The sequence below is a fragment of the Crocodylus porosus genome, unplaced genomic scaffold (assembly GCF_001723895.1).
Source record: "Crocodylus porosus isolate Cpor-Errol unplaced genomic scaffold, CroPor_comp1, whole genome shotgun sequence".
In the NCBI taxonomy this organism is placed as follows: domain Eukaryota; kingdom Metazoa; phylum Chordata; order Crocodylia; family Crocodylidae; genus Crocodylus; species Crocodylus porosus.
Genome location: NW_017728949.1, coordinates 20,414,545 through 20,431,672, shown reverse-complemented (window position 1 = coordinate 20,431,672; position 17,128 = coordinate 20,414,545). Strand labels below are relative to the sequence as shown.

Sequence of the window (17,128 nt, the reverse complement as noted above, 5' to 3'; positions counted from 1 at the left end):
TCATACAACGGCAGTAGACACTTCCTGCTCCCCATTTCCTTTCAGCTGCCTGAGCTCAAGGCAGTATTTCTCTGCAGTCTGTTCCAGATTTGTCTGACCATTTTTCAGACCCAACCTGTTCTACCCTCTTTCTTCTTTTTGTTTTTCCAGACAAATTCTGGTTTGCCTTTTCTCATTATTCTCCTTTGTGCTTCTGGTCTCCATCATTTCACCACTGAAACATGAGGGTCTCCTAGCCTACTCCTCTACCTGAGTGAGGTTTCTTTTTTTCCCCATGACTCTGACCAGGCTTCTTCCTCCACACTTGGCATGGCTTTAGGCTGTTTCTCTGCTGAAACAGGGCTGTGTCTGCCATGGATGAGTATGGTAAGGTGCTTTTCCTATTTAGGGGAGTCTCATGTCCCAAAGGGTTTTCAATTTTTTCACTTTTTCACTTTGAAAGATCATGAAGTTAGACTCTAGCAACTCTGTGGGGTTAGTTGCTAACTTCAGCATGCAGGAGTCAGGTGAGCAAAGACACTGCAGAGGTGTAACTTCCTTTTTGAGAATAGGGGTCTCATTGGCAGGACCACTGGCAGTGCAAGACCAGTTCAAAGGGAGGATCCCAACCCAGGGTTTTCCTTGAATGTGTCTTCATGCTGTCTTCACTCCCCTGCCCCCAACATAAGACTTCACAACTATACAGGCATGTTGAAGGTGCTCATAAATGACCCAGGACAGATTTCTGGTTCCAGATAATCTGTCTTAACAGTGCCTATACAGCATAAAAACAAGTGCTCCCTCTGACACATTCATTATAGAGCCAATACTCCAGCACTGCCTTCCATCCTGGCACCAACGGCCTTGGCAATAGTGTCAGTTGCTCCATTGATTTGCATATACCTCAGTGGTTTCCTGCTACACCATTGTCTCCAGCATTTCTGACATCTGTGGTGCCACCTCACCTCACTGAACCAAATGATATCACTGTCTAGCCAAAACCAGTTTCTGCTGTTCTCCCTGGCCTGGCTGGCACTAAGATCCATCACCTCCAATTCTGGTTTGTTAAGGAACTGTTCCTGTTTCCATATACATCAACACCACCAAATGAGGTATCCTTATCTGACCATTCTTTCAACCTCTGGACAGCCATCACATTCTTGATTTCTGGCCCAGTAGCCATGAGAATGAATCTCTGAGCTGCACATTCAAGAGGCAGCTCTCAGGACACATTCCACCATCTGTGATCATGGTCTTCTGTCTCAGCATCACAGGCCATTCATGCTCAGATCTTAAGCATAAGAGGACTTCGCAGACATAGCAGCTAGAATGGAAAAGCTTCTTTACACTGAGGTACTTTCCTCTTCCTTTCCTACTGAGATGTCCCTCATTCATCATCACTCTGTAAGGACCCAGTTAACATCTGAAGGGGGAGGTCCTGTTTCTCTCCTCCCAACTAACACTGACAGTTATGAAGAAGTCTCCCCACAAGGTTAGGGGACAGATGTGAATGCCTTTCAAACTCAAGCTTGTGCATAGAAGCAAAACTATGTGCTAGTCTCAGAGCTAAAATCAATTGAAAGAGCATTTTGATCATTTCTACATCATATTGTGGGGTTTCACATCCAGATTATGATGGATATAATCACTATAATGCGTATAAATATAATACAAACAGGGAGAAGGATGCAAGATTTTCCCTCTTTGCTGGTAGGTAAGTGGCAGCCTCTGGAACTAACACATTCAACATAGGATATATCCATCAGCCACATGCCTCCTGTGATTGTAGAATACCCAACTGGATAGCTTCAGTAGGCCTGTCTCTCTCTCTCTCTCTCTCTATATATATATATACTGAATGGGTGATCATGCACTGTACACTACAGGACATTTTCTGGAAGGCTGACCTTTTTTCTTCAGACAGCAACAAAAAGTGTTGCATCATCTTCAAGAGAGGATTCAGATGGAGCTTATTCTCCAAAACTTTTTTCATGCTATGCTTAGACAACTTCTTTTATACTTTTCACCTATTCCTCTAAGTCAGCAAGTGCTATGGAAAATGCAACACATCTCCACATGACTAATCTTGCTGTCCTCAACTTGGACAAAACAGTTTCTGTTCCTAGATTTTCTGTGCATGTCTGTGAGTAGACCAGTTCTCTACTAGTGGTCCCAGACCTGCTCTCCCAGTTCTTCCTGGAGAGAAGACACTCCATGTGGATCTGTACACTCTGTATTTCCAAGCCTGGATACTGGATGGTTTTAAGCAGTTGAATAGGCCTGCTCCTCTCTTGACAGAGCTGTTCCCATCCATAGCAGGAGAGACTGAACCAGAAAAATTTAACTGCCTCAATGACAGCATTTTTGGCCTGGTCCTATATGAAATCTCTTTCTCCCCACAAAGCTTCCATTCTGGCCATCTTAGAGTCTCTGTTAGAGCTGAAGTATAGTGACTTGGCCCTGAGCTCTGTCAAAGTGTACCTATCTACTGTCTCAGCTCACCACCCACCTGTGAAGGGTCTGTCTTTCTTACCTTGGTTTTGAAATTGGCTTTAAAGCTCAACCAAGATATTCTCCAGTAGAAGATGCAATGCCTCAGTGAGAGCTAAGCCTGGGTTTACTGCCAAATGCACTCAGCATTCGAACTGATGAACATCAACTTGCTACTCCATTTGTCCCTGAGTCTGGCATTCTTGATGGCCACCACTTTGGTAAGAAAGGTGGGTGAAAACCAGGCACTCATGGCAGATTTCCCCTCCTTCTCCCTTAATGAGGAGAGCTTGCTGTTGGCAGTCAGAGCCCATAACATCCCAGACAACTTTGGTAGACTCACTCTGGAACATGTCCATCACAGATATTTGCAAGGCAGACTAGAGCTTTAAAAACCAAGCACTGTGCTGTTATTGAGGCCTCCAGACCAGATATGACAGTAGACAAAGCAGCCAATCCAGTCATAGTTTGCTTTAAACTCTGAGACCTGCTGCAAGCGATTCAGGCATTGTTCTGGAGTTACCCACAATGGAAAGTGCATGTGGACAGGCACTCCAAACAAAAAAAAGCACAGTCACTCGCCAGAACTTACTAGAGTTCTTTGAGATGTGTTAATCATGTCCCACGTCCTGTCCCTCTTTGGAGTCCCTGTCACTCTGGGATTCTGTGGTTGAGGGAACTGAGAAGTAAGAAGCATAAACTGTCTTTTCTAACCCCTGTATTGAGCTCTGGAAGAGGTCAGGTGCATGAGGTGTCCAAACTCAAGTGTTCAAGGTGCATGCTCATCTACAGTGGAATATGGACATGGTTGACATATCTGACAGATCATCAGACTCGATGATCTATTGAGGTCCTTTCCGACCCTAACATCTATGAATCTATGACTCTCAGAGAACTCCACTTATTGTTCATTACCTTCTCTATATTTTGAGCAGAGCTTTTATTTCTTAATCTTGTTCCTTTTGTACCTTGTGTTATTTACCATTTAGTTTCTATGTCAAGAGAGAATGCCATTAATCAAGGTTAGAAAAAATATACATAAGAATTACCTAACCTTTGTTTCAGTAATTCTAAGGGGACCTGAGAGATCACTGTAAATAATCATATCTTATTTTAATTTAATTTGAAAATTTGTTGCAGATCTCTTTGCCATCTGTTAGACTTAATACCACAGCCATTTTAATGTCCAAAGTTAGCTTTCCTTGGCTGCTGAGAACATAATAATATAGATCTGGAATTAGAAAAAATGTATTTTCTTCCATGTACCTTAGATTTCCATTCTGCCACTGTTCTTATATCCAGCAACATAGAAATAATCCAGCAACATTCAGAAATTCTCCTCCTACCTTTCTCTTATACAATTTTCTCTCTTTTCTCACATTTTTTATTCTTTCTTTGTTTCATTGATACATTGTCCATTGGTGGCCTCTGGAAAGGAAGTTTGTGATCTCATTATTATAATAAGGAGACAGGTGCTCTTTCTCTAAACATCCTGCTCTTGATGGCACTCTGATATGAGATGCTATTAAGTAGGAATGGGCATGGAGACGTTAACCACCTTCTCATCCCCAAAGGATTTGCAGAAAGGAGGAAAGATTGAGGAATATTGAGAACTGTTGTGAGTCCTAAACTGCTTGTGTCTGTAATATATCTTCCCTGGGTGCTTCTACGTATGCACAAGACTGTGCACTAACTGGTGTTACTGTGCAGTCCGGATGGCGCTGGATGGGTCTTTTCCCATGCTACTGCGCAGTAGCATGGGCATCATGATTCGTGCCTGCTGCTGCTACATCACTGTAGCATTGGGCTATGGAGACATAGCATCTTGTGTAGACGCACCCGCTGTGTATATACAGGACTTCAGTCTCTAGTGCTGTTAATCTGCTACACTTCCCTCTCTCTCTGTCTGATACTCGCCTCTGTGAGCCCATGTTTCTTTAGTCTTATTTACCTTGAAACCTTTAGGCTTTTCTTGCCAGGGGGTTGTTCAGTGTGGACAGAGAAATTGACCTGGAATAGTGTTAAGGTTGAGACTGGCCAGTTCATATGTAGTCATAGTATAAATATGTTTAAAAGAAAGTGAAAGAGCAAGGAGGACCAGATGATGCCTTTGTTAAAAGTTCAGTAACAGAAGCGCTACTTAGCATTTTATACAAAGTAACTCTCCCTAAAGTTAAGTGTGCAATAAAAAAGATTCAACATTTCATCTTTGATTGGTTCTGAGCATGGGTGAGGAAACACCAGAAGATGGATTTGGTAGCATAGCTCTATTTTCCATATCTTAAGCCTTCAGTGCTAGTTTGGCATAATCTTAGCACAAGTACAACTCTCTGCTCAAAAGAGAAAAAGGACTGGAACAACATCAGGTTGTTGCAGGTCAGCAAGAAGTCACAATGGCAATGAAGTTGAGGGAAGTTGTTCCTGTTATATGTGGCTTGCACCAGTGCTTTTAGTCTCTTGCTTTCATGAGCATTAAAGTCATTCACACCTTTTAACAAAAACAAGTGGCCCACCAATCCCTTGACCTTCACCGTGTAATCATGCTTACATCCTGCGAGTTACTGTCTGAGGATCCGCTTTAAGAAATTCCCTCCATACTTTTTTCTAGCTAATAGGCTGCATAATCGGACGCCAAGGGACCAAAATCAATGAAATTCGACAGATGTCTGGAGCGCAGATCAAAATCGCCAATGCCACGGAAGGTTCATCGGAACGTCAAATTACCATCACAGGAACCCCAGCTAACATCAGCCTTGCCCAGTACCTCATCAACGCCAGGTGAGATGTGCTAATCAAGGCCCCATTCTTCCACCCCAGTCTTTATGACCTCCTTGTAAAAGAGAAGCCAATAAAATAAGACATACAAAACTCAGACAGTAACACACACCCCAAGCATCACATTCATCAGAGATGACTTCATTAGGTTTCAGGGCAGCAGATTAAGTGAATACACTGGTGATTTACTGTATGTTGATACCTGAAGTGAACGTGAATATTATGTTATTATTTTGGATTCTTCTGCCAGGAACACTCTCTGAAGGGCAACTCATAACCAACTTCTCGATGTTAGTACTCATGGCCACAATCAGTATTTTGCTTCAGTTGTGGGCCTGTTAACATCTTCTTAGTCATACCCCATGTTTGAAAGAGCTTGTGTGTAATTAGACTGAGTTATTTTCTGCAGAAACATGGCAAGTTCTCAGGCAGGGCATAGGGAGTGATTTGGTGTGGAGAGGACATAATTTAAACCCAGCAACTTTGGCCATATCACAAGACCATAAGGAACAGCAAACCCTAAATGATAAGTCTTGATACCTCTTCTACCTGCTTTCAAGATTCATAAATGTCTTCCCCTTTCAAATAAATATATTTAAAGTAACAAATCCAGTAAATAAATAAATTGAAGTAGCCTGTTTATTTTCATTTAATAATAGCACATATGCAATAAGTTTGACCTGCGGACATTTAGTAATTGAACATATTGAAAATGTTTACCATCAGCATTGACCCAGATTAGAGTCAGGACACCTGAATATGGTTTACTGGTTTAAGGATGTATTAAGTAGCACCTATTCATGGCAAAAAAAAATGAGCATGCAAGTAAGGACTATTTAGTAGAATAGACTTTTTAGGAAGCAGGCAATTTGGGAGTAAGCAGTTGAGTTTATCCAAGAGTGTGACCTATATTTGAGGTTTTTGGGGCACTTAGATTTAGTCAGGTCTCTTGTATATGTGTACAAATACGTAGATGATAGGATAGGGTGATGGGGAACCTGAGAGGAAATGTGAGTCTTATCTTCTGGGATATCCCCTGAAAAAAATGCATTGTGCTGAACTAAAAAAAACTGGTTAGTTGCAGAAGGGATTGATGCAACTAAGACAACTTTCAAATCTTTCTAAGCTGCGTGGAGCATGTACCATGCCATCACATGTCACTGGGATTTTAGCAGTTATCCAACGTGCCTGTTAACTTATGATATTATTCCACGTGTCCTAGAAGTAATTTATTTCTTAGTAGCTATGTGATGACTTTGGTGCTCCTTATGGTGAGGGACTGATAGCACTGCCTAGATTGGGTATAGTGCAGGTAGGCTTTGTGCAAGACTTCTTTTCATATGGAGTTGTGCCAACTAACCTCAGCTCTAACCTGTAGCAACCTTCACCATTCTATTCTCACCCCTCCTTCCCATGCCGCTGTGCCAGAGCACCTTATTTTCACCTGTAGAAGCTTTCTGTTGTTCAAGTCCTCCATCTCTCCTGAGCAGAGACTAACAGTTCTGCCTAAATCTCCTTCAAAATCTATGTGACCTTCCCACCTACAAAGCAACACTTTGAGAACAGTGTTAAAGTTGCTTTCAGAGAATTTTCCTTAAATTCTGTCTTTTAAAGAATCCCTCCTTTTTTTCTTTGCAGGTTTTGGCTGTTAACTTTACAGATAGGCACTATGTGCTATGAATAATCCAGAGGAGATGGGTTTTGGGACATAAAAAATATGTCTTATATCAGACTCTCCCAGCTGTAAAAATCTAAGGCAATATCAAGATGCAAAGGGGAATTTAGTATTTATAAACATTTTGCAGATAGGTTTGCTACATACCTATTTATACCTAAGGTGGTCTGGCAGGAACAGCCCTGGATTTTGAAGGCTGGTCCCAGCTGGTTGGTAAAAATTAAAACAAGAGTCCTGGAATTGCAGGGGCACAGTCTGGCAGGGAGGTGTAGTAGCATGATGCACCAGGCAGCTCCGCCTCCCCACTGGACTGCTCTTGCACCCCTGTGCACCAGCTTCTGCCACTGTCTGCAGCAGCATCACTGACTTGGGGAGGAGGTAGTATCCCAGATGTCCCGGATTTCCTCGTGGTTACCCTACTGATACCTAACACAATCACAGAAGCAAAGACATAAAAAGCTAAGCCATTTTACAGTATCTAACAGTATAGCCCTGGAATGACTGTATATGCTGCCCCTGGAATGCTGGCCTCTAATGCCTACAGTATCAGAGCACGAGCAGCCGTGACAATGAATGTCCACAGCTACCAGGGTTGGGACGGGTGGGAATAGTCTGGTAAATAACTGGGTGTAGGACAAAAAAGGGAGCAAAGATAAGGTTCTGATGTAGTCTGTGGAATGGTTCAGTTGTGGAGTTGTAGCCATGGTAAGGTGTACCCCATGAGAGAAATAGGGCGTATACTGTTCGATGTCTTAGCTTTTCATTTCCTTGCTTTTGTGGGTTCTTATTAATTATATTGTTGGTGTAGCAACCTCTGCTGTCTCACAGCAGAGATATTTGGAAACTAATTATTTTTAATGCTTATGTGGTGGTAGGGAATATTCCTGTGAGGCAGTAGAAGTCAGACCTGGACACAGGCATGTGGAGCTGGGTGGCTGACCAGGGCCAAGACAGAAAGGGAACCTAACAATGAAAAAAAATTACAATTGGAAAAAAAGTTTTAATATTACGTATATATGGAATGGGCAATGTTATCAATTGATAACAAACTATTTAAAGACATCAGTACCACAGATGTGATAAAGACTTTTGCAACAAAAAATCATTGATACATTGGAGGTTGATACTAAGTTTCCCTGGGGCCGCCAGGAATCTAGGTGTGGTACTAGTAAAAGTGCTACTGACAGAGAACATTTTCTCCGTACATGAGCCCTCACATGCTGTAGGGGAGTATCTGGCAGACAAGTGTAAGTCCTAGCAGGCAAGGCATTTTCATGTACCCAACAACATCAGTTAGGTTTCTTTGTGCAGAGAGAGCCCTTCCTCAGGCAGTCAGGATTGCTTGTGCTCAAGACCTTGCATCTGACTTGTGTGCCCAGTATAATAGATCTCAAAATATAATGTACATAAGTTGAAAATCACCCAAAATTGGATGTTAAAAACTGATAATTATGAGAATTATGGCACTGCACACACAAACCTTATGTATAGGGCCTTAAGCATGCATTAGCCCTGTAGCACTAGATCTTCTCAGGGGCCACCTTTCTATCAAACTTGGGATAAACAGAGACAGTGTTTTTAGGATTTGTATATCACCAATGGAAAGCAGAGCTGCCGAAAAACCTAATCCAGAGCTGAATTCAGATATTTCTCTAAAAGTTTATGAAACAATCTAGAACTTCAAAGGTCATGAGACCTGAACACTGACATTTCACACTAATTGACCACCTACTTTTAGAGAGAGGCAGGATTTTAAACCCATTTTAAAATGCAGCCCTAATTGTGGTGTTGCTAGTGGGAGTCTCCACAAAGTGGATTAATGTAATGAATATTTCAGCATGGCAGATTACACTGGAGAAAAGGGAAGAATGAGTGGGATATAGCAGAAAAGAGGACAGTTGTGAGTATACCACAAAATCTTTTTCTTTTCTAATCCTTTGATTAAGTACTTGTTTTTATCTCTTCCCTTTCCCCTTTCTTTTTACCTTTGTCTATTCTAGGCTGACGTCTGAGGTCACTGGAATGGGCGCACTCTAATTTCTACCTATCATCCTTCATTCTGCATCACCTGACCCTCTCAAGCCAATGACACTCCACCCAGCTTGTATATCTGTATAGCTACTGTCTTCCCCTTATCTCCAGAGAAACTTTTTCTTTACTAACATATACACGCACACACACACACTCCCCCCCCCCCACATGTTCACACACACATGCAAATGTTTCTTTATAAGTTCCATACTGTGATCCTAATGTTGGTACTGAATTCCTTATTTATGGTCCAGGCCTGTACAGTGTTAATTATTTTAATTACCTTTTGGGGGAGGTTCCATTGGTGAGACTTCAGAAGAAGGTTGGTCTCTAGTGTCAGTTTAGCTTAGCTATTTTAAATTTGATTTGGCATTCTAACAGCACTTATTGTAGTGTATGATCTTTGATGCCATCTAGAGCTGTATTTGCTTTGATATACTTATTTTCTCACAGTTATTCCATTGATGCTCCCATATTTTCATTTTGCTTGTCCTGGCTCACCTTTTAAACCTTTAATCCATGTCCTGAGAATATGGCATGGTTTTCCCCATGTTTTTTTGGAAGCAGAATGTGTAGGAGCCAATGAACCAGTCTCACAGTCCCCATTGGTTCCCACACAGGAGATGCTTTTTCCAACATGGCAGGGTCCAGACAAGCCATATTTATGCCTAGTAGAAGGGGTGGGGGGAAAGTCTAATTTTTTAACTAAGAAGTAATTGGGCCCAGGGAGGATTTAGTGATATGTAATTCAAAGCCACAGGGGCCTCTAATAGTATTCTGAAAACAAAACCCATCGAGAACTTTTGGACTTAGCTCAGGAAGCTCAAATCTCTGTGAGCCTGCTGTGTTTGTCATTGTTTGTATTCAATAAATGTCTGTGTGCAGCTCTGCTACCAATGAGCTCTGATTTCTGACTCTCTGTTCTTCCTACTGGATTCCTGGGATGAGCTTCTAATGCAATCCTTGGCTTGTGTCCCCTGCCATTTTTCTAGTTTAACTATGGAAATCTGGGGTCATTTACAAAACCTTCTAATTTTTTTCTCCATAAGGTTCCCTTTTGTGCTGCAAAATAATTCCATTTTGCTTAAGATTAATATATATCTTGTAGTATGGAAAAAAAAAAATTCACATCTGGCCCTCTTGTCTGGATGAATCTGCCATGGATCCTGCATCCTTACCTATTGTTCTTCAGACCCAGCCTTGTTTTCTGCTTCCAGGGTCTTGTCTTTGTATCTCTCCCCTACTTTTTATAAGGGAAAAATTATATATTTTCCATAAATATTTTATAGTGTACAGAGTGTATAGTATGTATTTTACTATATCATATACGCAGAAATAAAAATAATGATAAATGGCAGAGCCAACCTAGCTAAAATATTTGTGCAATGCAATGCATTTTTGCATTGAAACATATGGGAATTATACTGTTTTTTCTCCTGAGTTTCAAGATCTCAGTCCTTCCCACTCTCTCTCTCTCACCCCAAAGCTCCACAAACACACGCCCATAAATTCAGGATCTCCAGACCTCCTCTCTTCTTCCATGAGAGCTATGCCATCTATTCTTCGGCCATCCTGTTGATAAGGCTCCTTATCTATCTGAGTTCAGATTCTGTAGTTGGAATTTCTCCTAATGTCAAAGTTTCTGCACGTGCTTGTTTTGTAGCTGTGTATCTGCCATGCACTGCAACTTGATGAACTTCAAGGAGGACACATGAACATGTGCATATTTCTCAGCTAGCCCTAACGGGCCAAGGAGCAGTGACTTCAGTTCAAGGGCACCTTGGGGTGAGGCATGAGGAGATAAGAGAAGTGTGATGAGATAAGCAGATAAACTGACAAACCAGGTGGTGGTTTGTCCCTGGTTGGAAGACCCTTGACCCCCTACTGCTCAGCCTCTGAGTTAGGAGGTAAGCACCGTAATATATAAATTGGCTTTTGAAATCAGGTGCTACTCAATTCCCAAATGTTTTGGAGGGGTTTCTTGAGTCTAAAAAGGTTGAGAACGTCTACCATGGGGTATATGTGGGCTTTTTAAGCCCCAGCTGCAGTAAGGTGTGTGCACATCTGTGTGTATGTGTGTGTCAGAAAATGCCATCTCAAAGGCATTCTTTCTGAAGATAAGATGTAACTGAATGCCTGATAGTTGGGGAGGATGATCAGGAGCTGTGCTCTTTTGTTAAAAGTATTTAGTATGTATTACTCCCAGCTTAACCCCTTTCTATGAGTAGACATGGCTGAAGATGGTGCTTAGGCCATCCTCCCGTTATTCCCATTCTAGTCACATTAGTGTCACCCCACAGCTTGGGCTGCAGGGCTCCAAAAACCAGGATTGTAGGTGCTTCTTGCAAATGTGCAAAAAAAGGGGGGTGGGGGTGGGAGGAGAAAGGTAGAGACACCAGTCTTAGTAAAGTATCTTGAACTTCAAGTGTTTTGAGGTCACTGAGGAACTTCAAGCCATAATACTTAAACTTCAAACTCCTTAAAATGCTTAGTCCCATCCTTCATTTGCTATAAATGGTCTGGTATCCACAGCAGTTTAGATTTCCCAAGCTTTTTTCACGTGATCCTGCAGTGAAATGCACTAGAAAGTGTCTCATTATGTGAGGATTGTGGGGTGACAGCATGCTTCAACTAGTGCCAGTCATATACTTGGTAAATAGCCTCATTTCCAATAGAGAGACTGGCATTGGTTACATCTGTGAGGATGTCTGGGCAAAAGAATTGTTGAGCTCATGCACCTGAGTTATCAGGGACATCTCCTCATGTAAAAATGGCCTCCCCTCATTTAAAAACATACCAGATGGTTTTCCCATTCATTTATTAGTACAAAGCCACACTTCAGCTTCATACCAGGGTCAGCCATGCCCTATGCCATTCCTGACTTTGCATCTTTCACTCCTGTACGGTATTAATATGCTCCCGATATAAAGTACAAGGAATGTCTGTAGAGGAGCTTGGGGTGCAACAAAAGATAAGCACATGATCCACCTAGAAATACCACCCACTAGTGTTTTAAAATAATACAAGTCAGTACATCAGCCAATAAGTATAACAACCAAACATCTTCCATTCTATTCCATCCAAAGCACCATATTCACTTCAGATTTATAAAACATATCCTGGAGATGAACATGTTTGCTATTTAAGCCAGGTACTTGAGGAGAAAGTATTTTGGTATCCTGTGCCCTATCAGGACAATGAGATGGCTTAAAAAACTAGTTGCCTTATTTTGCACTGATTAGTTTTCAGGTGGAATTGTAGGTAGAGCTTTCTGAATTAATCTAATCTTGAGCTGAAGAATGCGAAGGATGGATTAAAAAAATAAATCTGCAACCTGTAGATCTGCACAGAGTTAACAAAGTAGGTGTTGCCATTGCTGTAAGTTGGTCAGTGAGAACTGGGGATCCAGGAGACAATATTTGCTTCAGAACTGAAAGTGGATTGAAGTTCAGCTGTGTTCTAAACCCCTTCATGTTATCTTTTTGAGTAAGTTTGCACACTTTCATGAATTATAGCATCTAATCAGAAAACATTAACAATCCCATTTTGACCCAGGTTCATTTACTGAAGAAATGAGTTGGTAGTGGAAATCTACCCTGAACCTGTCATACCCAGTTTAAGACTGTAAACTCTTCATAGCTGGGACTGTCTGGTTCTCTGTATGTTCAGGGTGTAGAACAATGGGGCCCCAATCTTGATTAGCCTTTAGGAACTGCCATTAATAATAATAATTCATAATACTCCTAAGCGTCATACTTCTTTGTGCTTGACAATTGCAGTAGAACAAGTTGCCATTAGCTTATATTTATAATATAATTTCTGCTTCTTTCAGAGCAGCACAGAAGCTCAACTGCAACCAATATTGTGATGGTGGAATTCACTGTTTTGCAACGGGTCCATTCAGGGACATATTTAATCCCAAAGATATATGGGTAGAATTCCCTCTGTGCACTGTTTGGAGGGATCAAGTAGGATAAATATCTTGTGTTGACCTGCGCTAAAGTGGATTTTACTGTGTGCCTGGAGCTTCAAGTTTGCAGAGGGATGAAGATCTGTGAAAAAAAGCTATATCACCAGGGCCTAAATGCATAAGTGAGAGTGAAGGAATGTGAACACCATGAGACAGATTCGCTGCAGGGAGAATGGAGAGAAAGTGCTCTCTTCAGAAATAAAAGATGAAGGGGATTTCTGCTTGTAAATGGGGAAATCGCAGCACTTTCAACAGTGCTTCTCAAAGTGGTTTCCAAAGGTGGTCAGCTTCAAGATCTCCATTTTACAGACTAGAAAAACTGAGGCACAGAAAGGGGGATGTGTCTTGCCCATGATTAGCTAGTGGACCTGTGGCAGGGCTGAGAATAGAGAAGCACATCCTGCCCGCTTACTCCCACTCAGCATGGGTGAAAGCCTGAAAATTAGGTGGTGTAGTGGTTTAGTCCTGAGCGCCTGGCCAGAGGCTTTGTCTCAGGTGTGCTTCCTAAAATGCCCTTTGGGCCATGCTAAACTGGCTATACTTTCTCATTTGCCATGCTGAACTGGCTATACTCTTTTGTTTCTGGGCTTGGACATGTGCTGACAATGGTGTGACTATGGGAGGACAAGTAGGCCACCAACTCATGCTGTGGACAGGTGGCTCCAGAATGGTGGGGTCTGGGAGTCTTTGCCATGATAGCAACAGCAGCCAGTGCAGAGACAACACACTGCTACAGCAGCTGCTTCATCAGCAGCCAGGGTCTTTGGGTCCCTGGGGTAGATAAGTCTGACCTTCACACTAAAGTAGGGTTTTGCTCAGAACGTACAACTTGTCACTTATGCCTCCATGTGCTGAGCAGGCATGAGTAGGTGGGTTCAGCTTCTTGGTAGCACTCTCCCAGCTCACCAAGGAGTCAGAGCAGACCTACCCATAGAGGCTGTTTGTCTATGTCAGACAATCAACCCACAGCCCAGACTCACAGGCTGCTGCCCCCACTGCTGCCCTGGGGCTGACATCACCATTTTGGTGCACAGACAATTAGTTAAACCAAATAGCCCTGTTGGCCTGCCCCAGACCAGGCCAGAAACACATTGCAGTGATTTTAGCAGAACAGAGACTGACAAAATTATCAGGAAAAGGCATTTTGGCTGGTCTCTTGATCCTCCTTTCCCCCCCTACTTCTGGCTGTTGTGTCCTGCCTTGGGTTCAGCAGAACCTGCTCAAGGAAGCTGTTTCTGAGTAGCCATTCCCAGAACGGAGCAGGGCTGAACCAGGGTACTGTATAGGAGGGTTGCTGTGCCTCAATAGTGTAACTGAGGAGGGGCAACCCAGGCAGTCAGCCCTGGATGCCATCTTTGGGGATGGCAAAAAAATAGCATGGCAGCCAAGCACTGCCCCGTGCATTGCCACTGCCCAGAGCATGGAGCTGCCCTGGTATGCTTCTGCTGTACCCCCAGTGCTTTTGTAGTCATCCCTTTTCACAGCTGCTCTGCCTCAAAGGTGCCAAGGAAAAAATATCCCCTTCCAAGGACAGTCCCACAGGCAGTGAAGTCCTCACACTGCAGCCAGCTCTGATCCTGTGCGTGCAGATAGACACCCGCACTCAGTCACTGTCCCTGCTGCTGCACAGTGCTGTTTCCCCCTCATATTCCTTTGGGGATGTTTGCTCCCTGGGGACATAGACATGCACAGATGGGACCACGAGGGACAGGAAAATTGCTGAACTGTAATTTTGCTTCTCTGCAGTCAGGGCCAGCAAGATCCCTTTCCTCTCTGGGGGATTCCCTTGTATAGAGATGTTCTTTTTGCTCTAGTTTCCCATCCCTGTTTCTGAGACATAGATTTAAGCTCACGTTCCTTAGCCTGAGATGGCGTTTCTTTCTGGAATCTCCATCTCCCACAGTGCTACAGGAAGTGACTGGAATATTTGCCAGGTGTTTTGTGCAGGTACCTTGGGGATCATGGCAACAGCCAAAGGAGAATGGGATTTCTGATGTGCTCTGTGTGCTACTACTACAGCCTTGCTTACAGAGCCTTGCAGAATGAGTGAAGCAACTCAGACCTCCTATAAGACGATGCCTTCAGAGATGCTTAACTGCAAGTCAGCAACATCTCTGTCCACCGAACTCAAGTTTAGAAGTCTTCACTTCTAGCAATCCAGAGGCATCTAAATAGACACAATATCAGCAATAGTCACAGGGCTGAACAATGTCACAAGTCCCTTCTAGCCAAGAATGTTCTTCATCTCAGGGAGGCAGAGTGCCTTTTCTGGCACTATCTGTAGGACTGTTAGCATCACAAAGGGATTGGATTTCTTATGTGGGCACAAATTAAACATACCCAAATACTGCCCCATCCCCAAAAGAAAAGAAGCATATGTCTTGTTCTTGGAAGGCAGAATGTAGAAAGAAAAACTTTTCAAATCACAGGAGACTGCATGATAAAGAATAAGACCACCTGAAAGACAGGGTGTCCAGAAAATGTGGCATCTGAGGAAAGAGTCTGGGTGAGGCAGCAAGAACTTTCTAGTATGATAGGACAGCAAGAAGGCTAGGCCCTAGACCCTTGCAAGTGCAGTAGTAGGACTGATTCTTTTTTAAAATTGTAAATAGTTCTTTATGTAAGTTCCTGTAAATAAGGTGGTGTTGATTCTACACCCCAAGCCTTATCGAGATGTGATCAGCAGTTTGCTTGCCATCATCCAGCTCACTAGCTCTTTAACAAACCTTACTACCGCACCAGTGGGAGGGTTAACACTGGACTCTGCTCCTGCTGTGTGCAGTCTCAGGAAGAAGTGACACCCATCTTGGCTAGCATAAGTCACAGTATCTGCTTACTTTATTCCACCTGGCTTGCATTCCAGCAAAAATGGAAATCAACCTCTCTGCTTAAGATGCACACCCTAATTTTGGAGGGCTGGATTCAGGGGAAGGATGTGTGTGGTATGTAAGTAAATATGGTAGGATGTTTCTTTAGTGAACATCTTAATGATTTATAAGACACCAAAGTCAGCTGCAGAGTTTAAGGGAATGTTCTCAGATAACACAGTCATGGGTATGTTTCACACCAGCATATGGTGTTACAGTGATTACTATTATATTGTTGGAAATGGTTTTTGCTTGCCTATGGAGACTCAGACTCTCACTAGTGTTCTTTGATGGTTTACTTTGTTATTCAAGGAATCTGTTGTTTGAGTTGGTTCTAAAATATGGTTGATTGCATCTTTCGATCCTTTGGGTTGTGAAGCTGGATGAGCAAAATCTGCTTATCTGGGAAGGGTTTCTTATTTGGTTAGTTGATTCATAGAAGGGACAAGAAAAGGTGAAAACTGAAATATAATTTATTTAAAACACTTCAGCAAAAGAGAAGTCTGTATCTTGAAACTGGTGGAAAAGAGAAAATGTGCCTTTAGCTTTTCTTTTTGGGTAGTAAATAAAATAAGGCCATGTAGTCTATGTATCTTTGCATATATTTTCCTATACTGCTTTTTGCAATGCAAAAATTGTGTATAGCAAGAAATGGGGTTGGAAAAATAGATGGTTTTCCCCACAGGAAAGTGACTTTCACCAGTGAGACACTACATTTAAATGCTTCTGTTGTAGCTACAATTCTGCTTTTTGTGTATTCACACTAGTCACTTTTAATTATTCTAATTTCAAATATGCAGTCCATTAGAAAGGGTAATTTTCCCCAGTGTCTCTGGAATTAGGCCTGCTGCAGATTTCTTCCTCACTTGGTGATATTGGATAGAGGAATATTTAATCTTATTTTATCTTTGGTCAGAGGTGGTCGGATATTCTTGGCTCTATGTAAAATATTTTTGACAGCTTTCTCATTGCATTTGCAGAAGATGAAAACTGCAAATCCATCTCCTAGTCACTCTGATGAATTGCAGTCCCATGTTGAGCTGAGTTTCAAACACTTCAAACCTATTCCTTGCACCAGTTGAATTTCAAAAGGGAAATTACCCTTGTTGGTTCAAAGAAAAGGCTGGGGCCTGGGGTTAAGTAGCTCATCCAAAGCATTCAAGCCTTGGATGAGTTAAGTTTGTAGTTCAAAAAGTGCCTTGGGTCACAAATGAAATTTGGTTGAGGGCCTTATCTCTTCACTACTTGTGCTTGTCACAGAAATACTGCACTTTTTGCCAGCGCTGATGGAGTTGATTCAGATGAAGCCTAGGATTAGTCATTGAATATTCAAATGAAGAC

General features: G+C 42.3%; 1 protein-coding gene across 33 annotated transcripts in view; it reads left to right on the top strand.

Annotated features, from left to right (window-relative positions):
- The window catches only part of PCBP3 (poly(rC) binding protein 3), a 138,748-nt gene that overhangs the window by 104,734 nt on the left and 16,886 nt on the right, over positions 1-17,128 (top strand). For 21 of the 33 annotated variants that reach the window (XM_019554431.1, XM_019554430.1, XM_019554421.1 and 18 more), the window contains one exon: positions 5,078-5,247. The exons of 5 other annotated variants lie outside the window; for them this stretch is intronic. In XM_019554431.1, the coding sequence (XP_019409976.1) occupies positions 5,078-5,247 (170 nt within the window). Of the gene's footprint in view, positions 1-5,077; positions 5,248-8,756; positions 8,820-8,919; positions 9,851-17,128 lie in introns of those variants that run through there. 7 more of the 33 variants (XM_019554405.1, XM_019554433.1, XM_019554429.1 and 4 more) reach the window with 2 other exon arrangements.